The sequence below is a fragment of the Syngnathus acus genome, chromosome 14 (assembly GCF_901709675.1).
Source record: "Syngnathus acus chromosome 14, fSynAcu1.2, whole genome shotgun sequence".
Lineage (NCBI taxonomy): Eukaryota > Metazoa > Chordata > Actinopteri > Syngnathiformes > Syngnathidae > Syngnathus > Syngnathus acus.
In genome coordinates this window covers 2,266,511-2,283,350 of record NC_051099.1, presented here as the reverse complement: position 1 = coordinate 2,283,350, position 16,840 = coordinate 2,266,511, and the positions used below count along the sequence as shown (strand labels likewise).

General features: G+C 41.6%; 4 protein-coding genes across 5 annotated transcripts; 1 reads left to right on the top strand and 3 right to left on the bottom strand.

Annotated features, from left to right (window-relative positions):
* The first annotated feature begins 397 nt into the window (after positions 1–397).
* gng3 (guanine nucleotide binding protein (G protein), gamma 3) lies at positions 398–2,419 on the top strand. The gene is made up of 3 exons (XM_037269940.1): positions 398–620; positions 1,121–1,220; positions 1,346–2,419. The coding sequence occupies exons 2-3, from the start codon at positions 1,122–1,124 to the stop codon at positions 1,472–1,474; spliced, it is 228 nt and encodes a 75-aa protein (XP_037125835.1). The 5' UTR covers positions 398–620; position 1,121; the 3' UTR covers positions 1,475–2,419.
* A 522-nt stretch (positions 2,420–2,941) lies between these two features.
* Positions 2,942–4,301, bottom strand: banf1 (BAF nuclear assembly factor 1). The gene is made up of 3 exons (XM_037269939.1): positions 4,165–4,301; positions 3,512–3,662; positions 2,942–3,326 (listed from the first exon to the last, which is right to left on the bottom strand). The coding sequence occupies exons 2-3, from the start codon at positions 3,635–3,637 to the stop codon at positions 3,180–3,182; spliced, it is 273 nt and encodes a 90-aa protein (XP_037125834.1). The 5' UTR covers positions 3,638–3,662; positions 4,165–4,301; the 3' UTR covers positions 2,942–3,179.
* Positions 4,302–4,504: 203 nt separating this feature from the next.
* prdx5 (peroxiredoxin 5) lies at positions 4,505–6,569 on the bottom strand. Its single transcript, XM_037269490.1, has 6 exons — positions 6,249–6,569; positions 5,380–5,514; positions 5,175–5,306; positions 5,027–5,065; positions 4,891–4,955; positions 4,505–4,806 (listed from the first exon to the last, which is right to left on the bottom strand). The coding sequence occupies exons 1-6, from the start codon at positions 6,342–6,344 to the stop codon at positions 4,701–4,703; spliced, it is 573 nt and encodes a 190-aa protein (XP_037125385.1). The 5' UTR covers positions 6,345–6,569; the 3' UTR covers positions 4,505–4,700.
* Positions 6,570–6,906: 337 nt separating this feature from the next.
* esrra (estrogen-related receptor alpha) lies at positions 6,907–16,564 on the bottom strand. 2 transcript variants are annotated; one of them, XM_037269488.1, is made up of 8 exons: positions 16,292–16,564; positions 14,986–15,062; positions 11,452–11,832; positions 11,195–11,311; positions 10,988–11,101; positions 10,664–10,831; positions 10,162–10,431; positions 6,907–10,005 (listed from the first exon to the last, which is right to left on the bottom strand). In XM_037269488.1, the coding sequence occupies exons 3-8, from the start codon at positions 11,828–11,830 to the stop codon at positions 9,752–9,754; spliced, it is 1,302 nt and encodes a 433-aa protein (XP_037125383.1). In that variant the 5' UTR covers positions 11,831–11,832; positions 14,986–15,062; positions 16,292–16,564; the 3' UTR covers positions 6,907–9,751. The 2 variants fall into 2 exon arrangements, with proteins under 2 accessions (XP_037125383.1, XP_037125384.1); XM_037269489.1 differs by lacking the exons at positions 14,986–15,062; positions 16,292–16,564 and adding an exon at positions 13,910–14,080.
* Between the last annotated feature and the right edge of the window lie 276 nt (positions 16,565–16,840).

Sequence of the window (16,840 nt, the reverse complement as noted above, 5' to 3'; positions counted from 1 at the left end):
CTTTTAGTTATATAATGTGTCTGTCGACTAGAATTAAAATAAGCCCCAAGAGAAGAATTTCCTGAGGTAAAAGGGGCGATATTACAAACCATTAAAGTAGACTGCAGCGGTTCCCATAGCAACAGAGGAGAGGGAGTGCATTAGAGAGGGAAAGGGGAGGCAGTGATGACGATCTGACATCACTACCTACACTGTATTATTATACCAAATAACAAATATCTAAAATTGACCATTTTGTTGCATAGCACATATTGAATCTAAGAATGTGAAATTCCCCAATTTTAAAAATCCCCCTCCACAAATATGGTTAGTCCCACCACCATCCCCATCTGCTTAAGAAAACCTCATCAATACTGTGCCCCCCCCCCCCCCCCCATTATCTGGCAGATACCACCTCACTGCAGAGGGGTTGAGCCTCTAAATTGGACTGTGGCAGGATTGCAGTGAACTGGACTGTTGAGAGCAAGGGAGCATCCAGGCTGTCGTCTGTGAGGGGTGGGGTCCGGCTACATTGACACTTCCACCACACACACACACACACGAACACACTCACACTGATAGAGAAGCACAAAACGGGAGACGAGGGGGGGAAATTACGCCTGAAGAGGAATATCGTACGGGTAAGGAGACAAATGGATGGATGGATGGAGAAGGGAGGCAAAGGCAATAGGGGAAATGTCCGCTATGGCTTGGTAGGATTTACTTCAGGTCTGGTAGTCCTTATTAACATTGTCACATTGATGTGTTTCTGACACAGGGACTGTGTGGCGTGGCGTGGCGTGGCGGGGGGTTCTAATTGCATGCCAGTATTTATTCTTGATATAAAATGTGGGGCCAGGGTGAATGGCATATAAAAGCCTTGCTAGTGTAACGTATTATATTTGAAACTGTGGTATTGATTCGAGTCACAAGGTGACCAATTTAGCAAGCTGTAATATGACACATTGACCGTAATGATTGTTGAGCCAGACAGCTGAGTTAAGTGCTGTGTCTTGTTTGCATGAGCTGTGCGCTTGATATAAAACTGCTATTCCATGCATATATATATATATATATATATTTTTTTTTTTTTTACAATGATAACGAGACTTGACTGTCTTTTGCCTCTGTTTGTGTTCAGAATGAAAGGAGACACCCCAGTGAATAGCACCATGAGTGTGGGCCAAGCCAGGAAGCTGGTTGAGCAACTGAAGATCGAGGCTAGTTTCTGCAGGATAAAGGTAAAGCAACACTGAGCTCTTCACAATTTGGTCCATAAGTAACATTATTTTATTTATTATATATTATTATGCAACTTGACTACACAAAATGGCTGCTCAAGGAATGCTCTGACCCTTTGACCCAGGTGTCCAAAGCGGCCGCTGACCTGATGGCGTACTGCGACGCCCACGCTTGCGACGACCCTCTGATCACACCCGTGCCCACTTCGGAGAACCCTTTCAGGGAGAAGAAGTTCTTTTGCGCTCTGCTTTGAGCTCAATCAGGGATTGTTGATAGCGTTCCGAGAAAAAGCAAAGTACAAATGAAGAGTATGTTCAGCGTGCATGTGTGCAACCACTACACTTGCAGATGGTGCCCGTGTACAGCCCAATACGAAAGCAACGAGATTGATTATGAGTCAGAGCCATCAGCAAAAATTGCCAGGTCATAAGGAAAATAAACATAACATAAAACACTAACAGGCATCTATAAAAAAAAAAAATCATTTTTAAATATGCCAATCTCACATTGGATTAATAATAACTCAGAGGATACATTCGAGTGGAACCATTATGAATGTTTATTATGAGATGATAGACCGACATTACACTTTAAATAATGGCTGTATTCTTTAAAGCCATTGGTGAACTGGAATCATGTCCACCTAAGATTTAGATCATACGTGTGTGTCTGTGTGCTGGTATAGTGCAAAGGTAAACTAAAGTGTATATAGACACACCACTTCATTAGCTAAACCCACACAAATTGAACCATACCCTTCATTTAACATTCTAAACCATCATATGCCTGAATTTTGTTATCAAAGCCAATGTTTCCCTTGGTTTCTGATTTTGTTTATTTAATTTATTATTGGGATCACGAATAAGCCGTTTGGAATATTTTTTGTGTAGGTGTACCTAATAAAATGGATCATGAGGGTAAATATTTATTCTACAAAAAGAAAATAGTATAGAAGTTACAATAAAGGTGCTGCCTATCATCCCCATCTTTCCCAAGAAAACATCAACTGACTTTTTAGAGTTTTATTTTGAAGGCAAGAATCATAAGTCTTGCCTTTTACTATTTTCTGCCATCATGATTTTTGGAATCCTTGCTGGATTATTTTCAACATTTTGTATGACGTTGACAGGATAATTAGGCAGGAGAATCATCACCAAAGAACATTAAGCACTGAAATAAAACCTGTGATGAAACGGCATTCTGTCAATTGTCATTTTATTTGATAAACTGCTGTGGATATGTATAAATGTATTCAAAACAATACTCACCTGGCTTTCGTGACATATTAGCAAATTGTGTTCTCAACCTGCCAACTCAACAGCGACACCATGTGGACAAGACAAGTTACTACATACAAATAAAAGCCCACTTGCAACATCCAAGGGATGCCTGTACATGTGAAAGGATTTTGTAATATTTAGAGCGTGTGTGTGGCTGACTACATCTAGATCTCCACAAATCATGGCCAAAAAGATCCACCCTCATTGTACATGCACAGCCAGAAATTGCTGCAGCTCCTCCTTTAATGCTGTTGGCCTTTTGTCTTGATCAATTCTGATGGGCTGTCCAATTCTTGGCCACTTTTGTGCTGTTCCTTGGAAATTAATTCTAACCTTTCTCCTGACTGATATAATTAAACAAGATAACATGGAAGCACTCTGATGTGTGCTGACTCCCATTTAATGTTTATTCACAATATATGTAAAATAATGATAAAATAACAACTTCACTTCCAAATTTATTTAGATCATTCTTAAGATCAATTAAAATGTGATACAGGCTGTGACTGAGTGAAAAGGCAATAACAGTGAGTACAATTAAAAGATTACTTCAATAAACCTCATAGGTGTGTTGCAGTGTTTGTTAATATATTCATATATAGTGGATTAAATCTTTTACGAGAGCCAACAATCAGTTTGAACTACAAAAAAATATATATAAAAGAAACGACCGAAGCTTCATAGGAAGGCGTCACACCATTCTTTAAGGCAGTTGAAGCAGTCACCTTGTTGTTTTGAGTTTGCACCACAAGTGTCCTTTAGCCATTCCCGGAAAAGCTCCTCGTCTTTCTTTAGCAGGAGAAACTGTCCGAGGACAACGTACGCCTGGAGAACACAAGTTGAAAACTTTTTGAGAAGGTTTTTCTGTATCTTTATTAGAAAACTTTAAAACTAACTAGGAGAATAAATAAATGCTCAGCGACCGCCGGCCCATTTTTTTTTTTTTAATAAATTAACATGTACGGCCCACAGATGTAAACATATGAAGAGAAAACAACTGAACATGATACCTTGTCAAAACCTTTCTCCTCCAGTCTTTTTCCAAGGACCTCGCCAATACCTCCAAGAGCAAACACAGGTTTTTCTCCTATTGGCTCAGTCACAAAATCACGATGTTTCTGGGATGTTGAAGACATGGCTTCTTTGTTGAAGGTCACAAATCTGGTCACAGAGCAAACAAACAATTAGAACAAACATCTATATAAAAATATAAATAATAGATATAAAATATAGATTACATTTTATGTTATGTTTGTAAATAATGAACCAACCAATACCAATGAAATCCTTATATGGCAGAAAGGCTTAAAAATTCAGTCATGTTTAAAATCGAGCAACAATGGAGTCATCTTGAATTGCGCGCGCAATCGTTTCCAACGCCAACATTGGCTAAATTTAACAATATCGTGTTGCAAATGGTAAAACCATAACTGCTAGCACATTTAAAGTGCGGATTTTGTGAGGTCTGTTTTGTTCGATAAGTAGAAAGTACAGTTTGAGCGAATGTGAAACTATTACGGCGCCAGGTATGTTTGAATGAGCTTCCTTGTTAGCTTAACTGTAAATGACGCTACACGTGCGATTTGTTCATCTTACCATTCATGTCAAACGTCAAATGGAGTTAACGTGGGATAAAAGCTTTTGTTGAATTTCAATATCTTACCTCCCGAGTCTGATGTCGTGTCGTAGTATAGTGTTAGCTGAGTTGTGCTAGCAACACGCTTCTTCTCGTTCCCACTTTTCTTCTTCGTTGGCTATTTCTCAGTGCTTATTGGCAGTTGGAAAACCAATATATTGGTACGTTACCGCCACTCACTGGACGGAAGTTGCTACTGCATAGTAATAATGATAATAGAAATTACCGACAACCAATTACTGCAACTTTTTAGCTTTATGTTCAACTAAACAGGCCATGAGTAAGAAATATACATTTAAGCATACATGCAAACTATTCATTCCATAGTATGCTCGACATTCAGGCACATTGAAGAACAACACAGAAGTTGCTGATCAAGAAATGAATTTTATTATTTTCTTTCCGGTCATATTTGTGCGTATTAAACACCTTGCATCTCTATTTTTCCAAACTAGTACTCATTTAACATTTGTGGTGCTCTTTAGGATGAGGGAGAAGCTTTGTCACAGATTTGGAACAGTTAGTGCAACTTTTATAATTTGGTTGACAAGTTATAAACAAGTTTAGAGTGCAGACACAATACTGGGCGCCAGGCTGCAGGTTAGCCCTGTGCCGTCTGGCTCCACGTTGATCTTTGTCACGACTCCATCTTCTACCACCATTGCATACCTGCAACACATATCAGACACATACTCGGACTTAAACATGCTTCCAGATTGCAGTAGTGTTGCAAAATTGAAACTTTGTCTTTACCTCTTTGACCTCTTGTTTCCAAGTGCCTGCATAATCTGATCACTGTCAAGCAACAAGTCCACAGCCTTCAAAGCAAGAGAGAGACATTTCGCAAACATGCTCCCACAAAGTTGTACTCAGCGATTGTTTGGTTTACCTTTGTGAATTCTCCTGTAGGATCAGCCAACATTCGAATCTGTGGGAGAAATAAATTCCCTCTCTATCAATAGCTAGTAACCAGTGAAAAAGAACAACTCAGAAGAGCAAGATAGAGCGTGGAAAACAATGTTTCCTCTAAAGCGCACCTTGCCATCTGCTCCATGCTCTTTTCCCCAGGCGGCCATGACAAAAGCATCATTCACGGACACACAGGCCAACTCCTGTATGCCTTTATCCTTCAGCTCTGCTGCCTGCTGGACATAACCTGGCAGGTGAGTCTGAAAGCAAAAGCAGAAAACAACTAGTTAAGATTAAGCTGGGCATGACATGACAAATTTTGTTTGGGCCTGCCTTGGAGCAACCAGGGGTGAACGCTCCTGGTACAGCAAAGAGGATGCCTTTCTTCCCCTTAAAGAGTTGATCCATTGCCACCTTTTTTCCTGGCTCACCCTCGTGGACTTGCACAGCAGGAAGAGAATCCCCCACCTGAAAGAATAACACGAGTAAATTGGATTGGATGGAGCAGGCCAAGTTTGACTAGCTAAACACATTGTAGCAATGTACACACAATAGTTTGATGATGTGATTTATTTGATTTAAATTGATCATTTATGCTGTCACTTTATTGAGTAAATGACAATTCTGAACTGCTACAGATGATGTATGTGACACGGTTATATTGCATTTTGGGTAAGTATTGATGCCAAATGACTTTATGAAATATCAAGTCTGATATTGTGACTTATATGGCAGTGTTTATTTTTACTTGATGTCCAAAAGCCATGTCATCAACGATCAACCCCGTCATATATGCAAATACAGCTGTCGATTTAATAAACGTCGATTACACGTGATTTAACGTTCCTCAAAGGCTGGCTGTATTGCGCAATTGTGTTTTTTTGTGTGCTCAATATGACAACAAACAACGCAATGCTTAAATAATGGTGACGTGTAATCCGATCTCTGTTCGTTAGCTGCGACGTTTAGAAAAACACTAATGTGATTCACCGCCTGGTTTGATCAACGTTTACTTTATATATTAGTTCGCAAGTGTTGATCAAAATAAAGGGTAGTAAATGCGTTGCTAGCTAATGCTATCATGGGACATTATGGTGGCTAGCATAGCGAGCTACCAAACAAATGTTAGCACTCGTTCGGTCATTTGCAAGGCGATACATTTGCATAATAGCAAGTGTTGTTTTGTTGATTTTATATCTTACCTTAATCGGCATTTTGATCAAAGTAGAAGAGTGGAGCGACCTTACGAAGTGTTCCACACGGGTGCGTTTAAGAACAGCTGTAGCAACGGAAAGCATGATATGCGCTTGCGCTTAACGAAGCTTACGTGACGCACAAGCGTGTTGATTTATAATTTTTGTCAAAAAAGCAGACACGCCTCCAACCTGGGTCTCGCTTGCTTCACACAACTGTCGTCTTTACGTCTGGGCCTTGCCAGGCCCACTAAATCTTTATTAACTGCGCCATCTGCTACCTGAACGCTCATGTCCGACCCATTTACTGTGATTAATGGCGAAACGTTCGATAACATTTGAATGCAGCATGTTGCAAAATGTCTTTAAAGGTGTGCTGCATGAAATGATCTACAAGAATAATCTATTCCAATATTATTTACACATTTTGGCTCATGGACCTACATGTTAGTCATACATTGTGTAAAAAATTGCTTTGAGCAGGTGTTATACTGAGGCTATTCTGGGTCAAACTTGATTTACTAGGTCACGGGGACTCAAAACAATAAAAGCATAATGTCATCCAACAAATTCTGATCAGGAACATAGTGAAAATGACCATCATGTATATTCAACAGTAGTCTTTAATCGCAAATACTGTATTGCAGTAGAAATGACAGCAATGAAATGAGGTGGGTAGTGTCCATTTATTTCACAGCACAAAGCACCTCAAAATAATCCACTCCCTGTTTCCTCAGACAGTGGAATATATCACTTTTATTCACAGTGATTTTAATGTGGACATGTTTAGACGAAAGACATCAAAAACTATGTTACCTAACTTTAAAAGAAAACAAGTCTACACATAAATTCACAGCCAGCAAAACACGTAAAAATAAAGCAATGTCAACAAACAGTAAATTGAGTAAAAAATAGAATTTAATCATTTAAATAGTCTGTCAAAATACAAACATTGATTTGAGCTAAATGTTTAGTGGCTATTTCTCATAACTTGCAATGTTAAATGTACACAGCGACTATACAAGGAAACAAGTGTTTTGGTAACTTATTGTATTGCTAATTTATATTAAAAGTACACAAACTACATATGACTTTATAATTGCAATTGCAACACTGCAAATGATTCCCATTCCATTAGACATCTGGTTTCCTATGACCCTCTTAAAATATCCCTAAAATATACAGTAATAATGTGAAGACATTCCAGCTTCATGTGAAATAACATTTTCTTTCCCCCACACATCTACAACTGTGGTTAGTAAGCAAGAAAAAAAAAAGGATCAAATTTATGGGACAAGAGCTTTAAAAACATTTGTCGAACTGCAAAACATTGAATGTACCTCAAACGGTAATTTAAATAAACAAGTCACCCGATCTGAAAAAACTGTCTTCACAGTTATTTGGCTGTTACGGATACCCTTAAACTTCTGCAGCCTCACTAATCCGGTGGAAACCTTATTTTGATCCCTGCAATGACAACAGCTTCCAGAAAAAGAAAAAAAAAAAAGTTGCATTCCTGACGTTCCAAATGAACAGCTTAATCTCCATCCCACAAATATGACAGTGTATAAATCTTACCCATTCTCCTCAACACCAAATAAACACGCCTGGAAAAAAAAAAAGAGGAAATCTTTTAACAAACTTCCGATACACTATAAGCAGCACAAATACTGTACATTTGTAAAGAAGAAATTGTCACGTTTGCTGGCTTGATCACCTTTCGCTATAAATTGCATGTTGCTAGTTGTATTACTGTCACTGTACATGGCTAAAAGATTAATGGCACTTTGGCCAATATACATACACGGATGGGTTTTAGGAGAATCAGATTTGGACAGCATTGAATGTGAAGCTCATGACGACGCTCACAGTCTACCTACCGTACAAAGAAACAGGGCTTCGGGGTCAAGGGTCAAGATGAGGGTTCAACACACAATGTTGCATTTCTAGTTGCCCTGAGCCCGTTCCAGGCGCTTACAAGTTCAAGACATGTACGGACAGACATATTGAAACAAGTGTCTCTTTTACAATGCACATTTCCTCAATGCACCAAATCTTACAACAGCACACGGATGGAACACGTCAGACCATTTTTCAGAGCAGCAGAACAAGAAGACAACAGTATGGGGAACGCATTTCTGTCCGGCGACCTCAGTGTTGCCACACTCACTAAAGTGTCATTCGCTTGTTGCAAATGGAAGCCTTTTTTTTTTTTTTTTGTTTTTTTTTTGCGTGCCAAAAGGATTGACAAAGACAAATTATAATACCGTTAGCGTCCAAGAGGAGGATTCTAGGGGCACACTTTCATGTGCCATTCTCCCAGATTATACAATTAAAAAAAAAAGACATTTAAATCAGTGGTTCGAAACCTCTCACATATTTTAACATGTCTCCTATAGGGCTGCACAATTGATCAAATTCCATAATTTGTGTCACCACCATTAAACCGGATTATCAGCTAAATTGAAAATGTGGGCTCTGCTGGAAATATTATCAAGCACTTTTTCCAACCAGTCGTCAGCCAGGAGGCTAACGCATGGTTAAGGCTTCATTAGGCTGCCCAAATAACAAGTGAGCACAACCTGCAGAATTTTGGCGAGAGAAGAAAGTGCAACAAAAATTCGAGATGTGAACCATCAAGAGCATTGAAAGGCTTGTTTCGGATTCAGAGCAAGTAGTGTGGAAACAAGATAATAGCATTTCGGTTAGCACTTTCTAACTGATACTTTTAACTAACATTCTAAAATATCAATTCTTTTTAAAGTTTTATTTTGCACTGAAAAAAATACTGGTATTTTCTCTACTATGGTGAATAATTGTCCATAATAATTGGGATCAAAATACTGCTCCAAACCAAGTGAAATGATCATTATGGCCCTAAATGTGCAGCCCTACACTCATACCGGGTCCAAACCAGCCCGTTGGCTGAAATCAAATGAAAGTCCTTGGGGGTCCTGAGAGTGGGAAACTATCAGCCAATGACTAAGGTGACAGACAATAATCAATTCCTTATATTGCTTTTAGCATATTGCGAGTCTTAAAAAAAACAAAAACAAAAAAAACTGCCTACAACGGCACTAAGCTAGATTAAATTAATGCACCCTGTGTACTAAAGTGGACCCTCAAGTCTTTTCCGGATATGTTATGGCTTTCATGAGTCACTGTTGCATTAGCTCCAAAGTTCAAAGGTCACATGACTGTAGTCCCGCTCTCCACGACTTCCATGTTCTCCGGTGGTTTATGCGACTGCAGAATGATGCTGCGATGAAGCGTCACGGAGGCCACTGCAAGTAACTTGGCATTCGGGTTGTATCGCTTCTCCGTTTTTCTCCACGCACATGTGGAACTTGACAGTGCTCACCGAAGCTTGACAGTAACAACTTAAAGAATTTCTTTCCTTATGATTAATTCTCTAATAAAACCTCTTTTGTGACTCACCCACTAGATTTAGATCACCGTCGAGTCGAGTCTCGGCGTCATCGTACGTTTGCTGCTGCTGCTGCTGCTCCCCTCTAGGGAGAGTCCATCATGGCTTCCAGCATCTCCAAGAATAGTTTGTGCATGGGGATACCACCGCGGGTCTTGATGCTGTAGAAAGTAGTCAGAGCCCGACCGGCGGTCTGCCGGAGTAGCGGCAGCGTTAAAAGGAGGCGACCGGCTCGCTGGGGGTCGTCCGGGCGCCGCTGACACTCCAGGTCCAGCAGGGCCTGGTGGAGGAGGTCCCGCAGCTTCTGCACAGCCTCCATATCTTCGATGTAAACAGAGTCTGACAGAGCAACGGGGAGGATGGGATGAGCCACTGGGTTTCATCGCTCAGCTTTATTGACTAAACAGTGGAATGCATTTCACTCGCTGACTCGACTGTAAACGCGTCACACTCGGAGCTATTTTCCTCCATCTTCATTCGCGACGTGTACTGTACCTGAGTTAGTGAGCGCGATGGCTTTGAGCATGACAAACTCCTCTCTGTCCACATTTAGGGCGCGGAAACGTCGGGCGAGTTGACTGATTGCCGCATTTAGCTCCGTCAGCCCGGCAACGCGGGACATTTCCTCGTCAAGGACAAAATCCTCGGCGAACACAACCTCGTCTTCGCAGCCAAGTGAGCGGTACGCCACGCCCAGCACCAGCACCTCCAGCCAAACCGACTGTAGCACAGACATCTGGTCTGCTAGCGACAGAGACAAGAAGCCTGCGGGGGGAATACAAAAAGCAAGAGTGAAGGTTCTGAATGTTAAGGAGGAAAAGCTTCCAATTTCAACAAGTACTGGCAGCGCACTTTTAAAGCGCCACCGGTATGGAGAATAGCTGACTGAATGAAAATAAAGCCGGTTCTTTTTTTTTGCCACATTATTTGGATGCGAGCGAGACAGGTAATGCAGAGGCCACGGTGCCGTTGGCAGTTTTCACCCCGCATCGCTTACCCGGAATGTGCTTGGCCCAGCCGATGATGACCACCAGCTCGCGGTCAGCAAGGTCGCAAAGGGTGGTAAGTGTGCGCTGGGCTGTGTCGGGCTGGAGGGGGTCCGGCATTGCAAATAACTTTTCTGGCTCGGCCACTAACAGGTGGGACACGATGATGTTTGAGGAACCTGTGTTATGAAAACACAACATTCATCAAATATTTTAGTTATTTGAAGCAAGTCTTCATAAAAAAGCAATCATCCAAACGTAACCTTGATTATGTTGCACCTTAGTTGTGCACTTTGTTCTACTAACAGAAATTCCTACAGAGAGACCACACACACCCTTTTCGTTGTCCTTAGTCAGCGATAGGGGGACACTCTGGTATGTTGCATTCTCCACTTCGGGGCGCCTTTTGTACTTCTGCCGTCCACCCCGGACCCTATCGAGACGAACTCCTGCACCAGGACACATCCAAATATTTATGCCATCAAAACATAGGTATTAAAAAAAGCTGGATCTGCCTTTGGCTTGGTGAAGGTGCCGCTCACCCTCTTTCAGCATGCCCACTTTAAGACACTTGGTGAAGCGGCATGCCTGGCAAGCCTTTCTGCGCCTTTTGGTGATCTCGCACTCATTCGATGCAGGACAGCTGTATTCAATGTTACCTTGGTGCAAGTAGAGAAAATGATCAAATGTACGCCTTGATCAAGTGATAAACGACTGGAAAATGACCTTCAAACTATCACCAGACTGCAAAATCCATACATAGACCAGCTGAACAATGATGACTTGAAGAGCGCCATACCTTGGATGGTTCTCTTGAAGAACGCTTTGCAGGCCTCGCACGAAGCCACGCCGTAGTGGTAGCCCGACGCCACATCGCCGCAGACCAAACACAGCCTCTTGGGTAACGTGCTCAGCGCATACTTGCAGCGCCCGGCTCCATTTGCCGTGGATCCCTCGTCCGCTCCGTCGCCGCTCTCGTCTTTGAAGTGGCAACGCAAGGCCGGCGTGTAGAGCGGCGGCGAATAGCGTTTGGCACCGTCTCCTCGGGTCTCTCCGCCGCCGCTCTGAGACGAGTCGGAGGAGGCCCCGCCGGGACTGGTCCGACCTCCCCCGCCCCCCTCCGGACTGCTCGGTTCCGCCTTGATGTAGACGTCGGACCGGCGATCCCTGGAAGACATGTCTAGAGGACAAAAAAAAAATAGATTAAGTAAACGTGTAACAGTATTTGAGGCAGCGGTAAGGACAAAATAAAGCTCAAGGGTACAGCGGCCCGTCACGCCGCCACCTCTCCTTTTGTGCCTGCATGTGTGGTGTCCACTAAAAATATATAGCATTAGGCTGATGCAATTAAATCATTGTTACTGGCATTGCAGTCCAATAGGTTAACTTTAACCTGACATTTTCATTATCATAAAGACAGCAGCCTCTGTGGTCAAAGTGTTAAACGTTTCCCAACTGAGGCGACAGGACCTTGATAATATCCAAGCACCGCATTAAACTGTTATAAATTTCCCCACTGTGGGACTAATAAAGGATGATCTAATCTCCCTTGCAACCATAGCGATCACTACAGAATGACTTGGTGTTCATTGAGAAATGTCACTCAAGTAAAAAATACAAACAAATGTTTGTGTCCATTTCATCAGCTATCTTTTTAAAGCCGTGGGATGAACGCAGCCAATCCAAAACCTTCCGCACCTATTAAAACGTTTTTAAGTACGGCCGGTGTGAAGTCTTTCTCACTGGCATCTCCGTAAATTAAAATAGCCAAGGTGACTGGATGAAGGTCACGCTGCTCGTAAAGCAGGCTCGCTCTTCACTTTGCAGACGCATAACTAATGTTCTAATGTGTAAGGCTGGAAGAGTGCTGCAGCAATAACGCTTTGCCTACTCGCCGTGTCCATAACCTCTTTTGCATTTGGATGGAAGATTACAGCAAACGTGCTTATGCACACAAAATCCATACTGTACAGAGAAGGACATTCCCATAACAAACTTTATCGCTAAAAATATTCTCAATAGAAATAGACAATTTAGCCCATATTATAATCATTATTTTCCATCTGTGGCTCAATTATTGTCTCTAAATAGACCATATTGCCAATGAGTGGATCTTTAAATGACATCAATACAAATTTGCTTTGATATTATTGTCTGAGAGTCATCCTTAAAATGCCAAAAAAAGAAAAGAAAGAAAAACCTGACCATTATGTACAGTTACATCACCTTGTACAAGTCTTTAACGTGGTACAGAACGTAATAAAAAATGTTTTAGGGCAGGCAAGTGACGACGAGTTCCTATTTGTGTAACATTGGCAACACGCCAATCAAAAGACCAGAACGCTAAATACAGACAAACATTTTGTACAAATATGAGATGTTGTCGAACTAAAAGTATTTCATTGGACCTTTTCAAAACAATATCACCACCATACAAATTGTGCAGATAAGTACGAAGCCCTCTGTCAACTCAACGACCTTGCTTGTTGTCTTGCACAATACAGGAAATGTTTTAACAAGTGTTCACTTAATCCTTCCAATCCCGGGTAGTAGTATATTTACATACGACTTCGGATCAATTTAATGCTGTAATATTCGACACCCCCTTAATGACAAATTGTTATGTCACAGGAGTGCATTTAAAGATGTGCCATTTTAGAAACGCCTTAGTGATAAGCTAGTGGAAACGAGCCATTCATAAAAAAATGATAAACGTAGTCGTGACGGTAGTGTGTCATATCAGCACAGGGAAATCACAAGGATTTATGTGGATGCAAGATCCAGATAGCATTCACAACTCAACTGTGCATGTTTTGCATTTTCTTTTTCACCTCATGCAATTGCAGCTGGCAACTTTGGTTGGAGTTTGCCCTCCCTCAGACGTGTGAAGTGAAGGTCACTCCACTGCAAACCGAGACATTTAACAGTGGCTGATTATTCCAAATTACAACCAATGTGGAATTGTGTTCATGTCGGAAGTGCTTTACCATGTGCATCGTCGTGTACGCACCGACGACACATCGGTTTGGCTCAGTGACAAACATCTTTGATTTTAGGATCCAAAGTAACCGTCGAAGTGAACAATCCAATGTGTCCCAACATGTTAGCACTGGCTACTTCGTTAGCGAAGCGTTGAAACGGGCAAGTTAGCTTACCCTCAGCTAACAGTTGCTAAGGGTTAATTCCCAGTGACAACGCTACATCCTGTTGGCCCGAGATTTATTTTGGTCACTAACCCAGACTAGGCTACGTCTTACCTTATACGGAAGACTGGTGCAGCACTTAAGTCTCCCGGCTGCGTGCCAGTATGGTACAGGTATTGAAAAGCAGTAGCCCGGCTGCCTGCTAATAGCTCCAATGTTGCTATGTGCCAAGCTACTAGCTACCAGCTCTCCCAGCCAAACAGCTGTTTGGTCAACAAACACTTCCCGAGACGATGACAACAAACTGCCAAAGTGAATACAAGCTTGACGCCAATATAAAAGATCAAATCAATTTTAAAAAAAATCGCAGTTCACAACTATTAAATAAATCACGTCGTTCATTTACATATGCAAATATGCATAGCTTGGAATAAATTGGATTTCACGATGTATTGAAAAAGTCATTAAAACGTCAAGACCTGAGGAAATTGTAACAAAATAACTGTATGAAAGCATTTCCCATCATCATACATTCAAATGCTGCAAAACAGCGTCACGATTTTTCAACGAATAGAAGTGAGTCACTGCTATTTTAACCCCAAAAGCATTGATCTGTTCGGAAATGAAGCTTTATCTGGAAGCAGTATTGTGGGCAGAAAGGGAAAGATGGCATACAAGCACACATTTCAGCTCAGCTTAGTGTATTAGTTGTTGAGACAAAAAAATAATAGTGTTTATTGAGCGGCCCGGCATGTGCTCTGACGCTGATTCCTATTATAACATAACACAATAGTTATTCATCTAAACTCCCACAATTCCTGATCATAGTAGGGTAGGGCATGCAATTTTGAAAAGATTGCAAAATCTGACTTCAGATTTATCTGCTTCACGGGCTGCATGCAACATTGATGTAATATAAACTCATGCAATAACATCCTTATTACAACACAAATCGGGTCTTCATATTAGGGGAAATATGAAAGTGTTTGGACCACAAACAATGTAGACGGGTACCGTAACCATACCTTGCCCAATCATTTGCCAACAAACAAAGGGGAAAGAGCGCTGGAAGCCATAACAATGGCAACAATAGGAACCCCACAATGACAAAGTCATCCAGTTCCTAGTTCTAAAAAGTACTTTACGACAGATATGACAGTCACTATCAGTAGATATGTAAGAGCGTTTACCTCTTTGCTGGAATGGGAGCCTATATACAGCACGCGATGTTTGCTATGGGTTGTCGACAGCTGCTACCGGAGGATACCTGCAAAGTAAATCAAGGTTTGTATATTGAATGCTGTTTCATAAAAACGCAATCATAAGTACAGACTGTCAAGCCTCTCAGATAACCATGAACAACTTGAACCAAAAAAAAGATCATCTGTGACCACAGATAACCAGAACTGTTCATTGATGTACACTGTCCCTGTCAAATCAACTAAATATGTCACATCATCCCTGAAAATGTACAACACGCAGGATATATTCAGATTTATGACCAAGACTCAACAAACCGCCCCCCTTATGCTGCGTGTTACACTCCAAAGGTCAAAGTCACAGGAATGCTTCAAGGACAGACAGTAAAGCCAACACCTTGTCTCTCACTCATACGAAGTTGAGCGTTGGAGTTTGCTCATAGTTTTGTCAATTAATTTGGAAAAATAAATAAATAAATACTGTCTTGTCATTTATTTAAATCCCATATGCAGCTGAATCAGAATGCTGACACTAACGCCGACATACTTTACCGCCATGTCCTTTTAGGTGAGACATTGTTTGGAAGAGAGTTGACTTGTCAGGTATTAGCCAGTGTTGATGATCTGATTACGCATCAAAAAAGTGCATTGAAAAGTCATGGAGAGGTTTGCCTACGCCGTGCAGCCGTCAAGAACGGCACCCAGGGGTGACCTTGCCTACTGATCTCGAACCGGTGAAAGGTTAATTGCCAAAGTGGATTATGCCTTCAGATCAGTGGTCTCAATCCTAGACCAACAGGCTTGGTTACATTCAGAGGTCAGTGTGCTGAGACAGGAAGTTATTAACTCGGAAAATGCTACGATTCTCAACTTCAGTTGAAAAAGTGGGTAGCGCGTGCGAGAATATGTCCCACTGCATCTTATTCATCTTAATGAAATCAAACGACTGCCTATTTTGTCCTAGTACAGTACATTCAGTTTAAATATTGCATGGAGGTTATCAAAGTCATTTGGAGCTTGATTTGGAAACTTTAAGGCCTTTCATGACGTCACAAGTGAGGCTTTTGTGCACAGGCACCAGAGATGTCTGCAGTAAATTAGAAACGTAAAGACAACTAAATGATCAATTCCCCAGCGGCTAGTGGCCCCTACCCCCAATAACGTGAGCACGCCAACTTCACTCTGCCCAGCGTGCATACAAATGAAGCTAGCGTGGATTAAAAACGACAATACATGCATAACTAATGATTAAGCACAAGAATAGAGTTGGATTGTCGCTGTTGATTCTGACACTTACCAGGAACAACAGAAATCGCGTTTTCTATTTGAAGCCAAGCAGGCAGGTCGGTGGGACGATCAGGTCCACCGTCCGTTTCAGCGCTTTGACGGTGCCGTTGAGCCAATATCGTGTTTGTCACACCTGACGGTGACTTGACGGAGGAATTTGTGATGACAGCGACCAGCGACACGATCTTCTTTGCCAGCTCCGCCGTACCAGACAGTGGTATTAAAATCCTCGCCTTCGACTCCCACAGCTGAAGCGGTCTTTCCACAGTCCAGTTCAGAATAAGGAAATACTGCATCCTGTTTCGTCTAGTTCAGAATAAAATCACGTCGACACTTGTCACCCAATTTTTGGGGGGGTTTCTCCAGACTGGCATTGTCTACATCAAAAACTTGAAATCTGGATATGTATTTATATTGTACATCTAGCGAGTGATACAACTAAAATTACAACCCTTCTGCTTTTTTATTTTGATCCATGTAAGACCAACTTCCGGTGTTGCTGTTTTCTCTCACTAATTTGGTTAGTGACGTCAGACCCTGTCCCGTGCCTTGGCTCCTC

Excerpts from the sequence above, each read along its gene's own strand:
- prdx5 (XM_037269490.1), bottom strand. The coding sequence starts at position 6,344 with ATGCTTTCCGTTGCTACAGCTGTTCTTAAACGCACCCGTGTGGAACAC. Across the intron at positions 5,515-6,248 it reads TGATCAAAATGCCGATTAAG|GTGGGGGATTCTCTTCCTGC; the intron begins GTAAGATATAAA and ends TTATTCTTTCAG. Across the intron at positions 4,956-5,026 it reads CTACAGGAGAATTCACAAAG|GCTGTGGACTTGTTGCTTGA; the intron begins GTAAACCAAACA and ends CTTGCTTTGAAG.
- banf1 (XM_037269939.1), bottom strand. The coding sequence starts at position 3,637 with ATGTCTTCAACATCCCAGAAACATCGTGATTTTGTGACTGAGCCAATA. Across the intron at positions 3,327-3,511 it reads AGGAGAAAGGTTTTGACAAG|GCGTACGTTGTCCTCGGACA; the intron begins GTATCATGTTCA and ends TGTGTTCTCCAG.
- gng3 (XM_037269940.1), top strand. The coding sequence starts at position 1,122 with ATGAAAGGAGACACCCCAGTGAATAGCACCATGAGTGTGGGCCAAGCC. Across the intron at positions 1,221-1,345 it reads CTAGTTTCTGCAGGATAAAG|GTGTCCAAAGCGGCCGCTGA; the intron begins GTAAAGCAACAC and ends CCTTTGACCCAG.
- esrra (XM_037269488.1), bottom strand. The coding sequence starts at position 11,830 with ATGTCTTCCAGGGATCGCCGGTCCGACGTCTACATCAAGGCGGAACCG. Across the intron at positions 11,312-11,451 it reads CTTCAAGAGAACCATCCAAG|GTAACATTGAATACAGCTGT; the intron begins GTATGGCGCTCT and ends ACTTGCACCAAG. Across the intron at positions 10,006-10,161 it reads CATCGCGCTCACTAACTCAG|ACTCTGTTTACATCGAAGAT; the intron begins GTACAGTACACG and ends TTGCTCTGTCAG.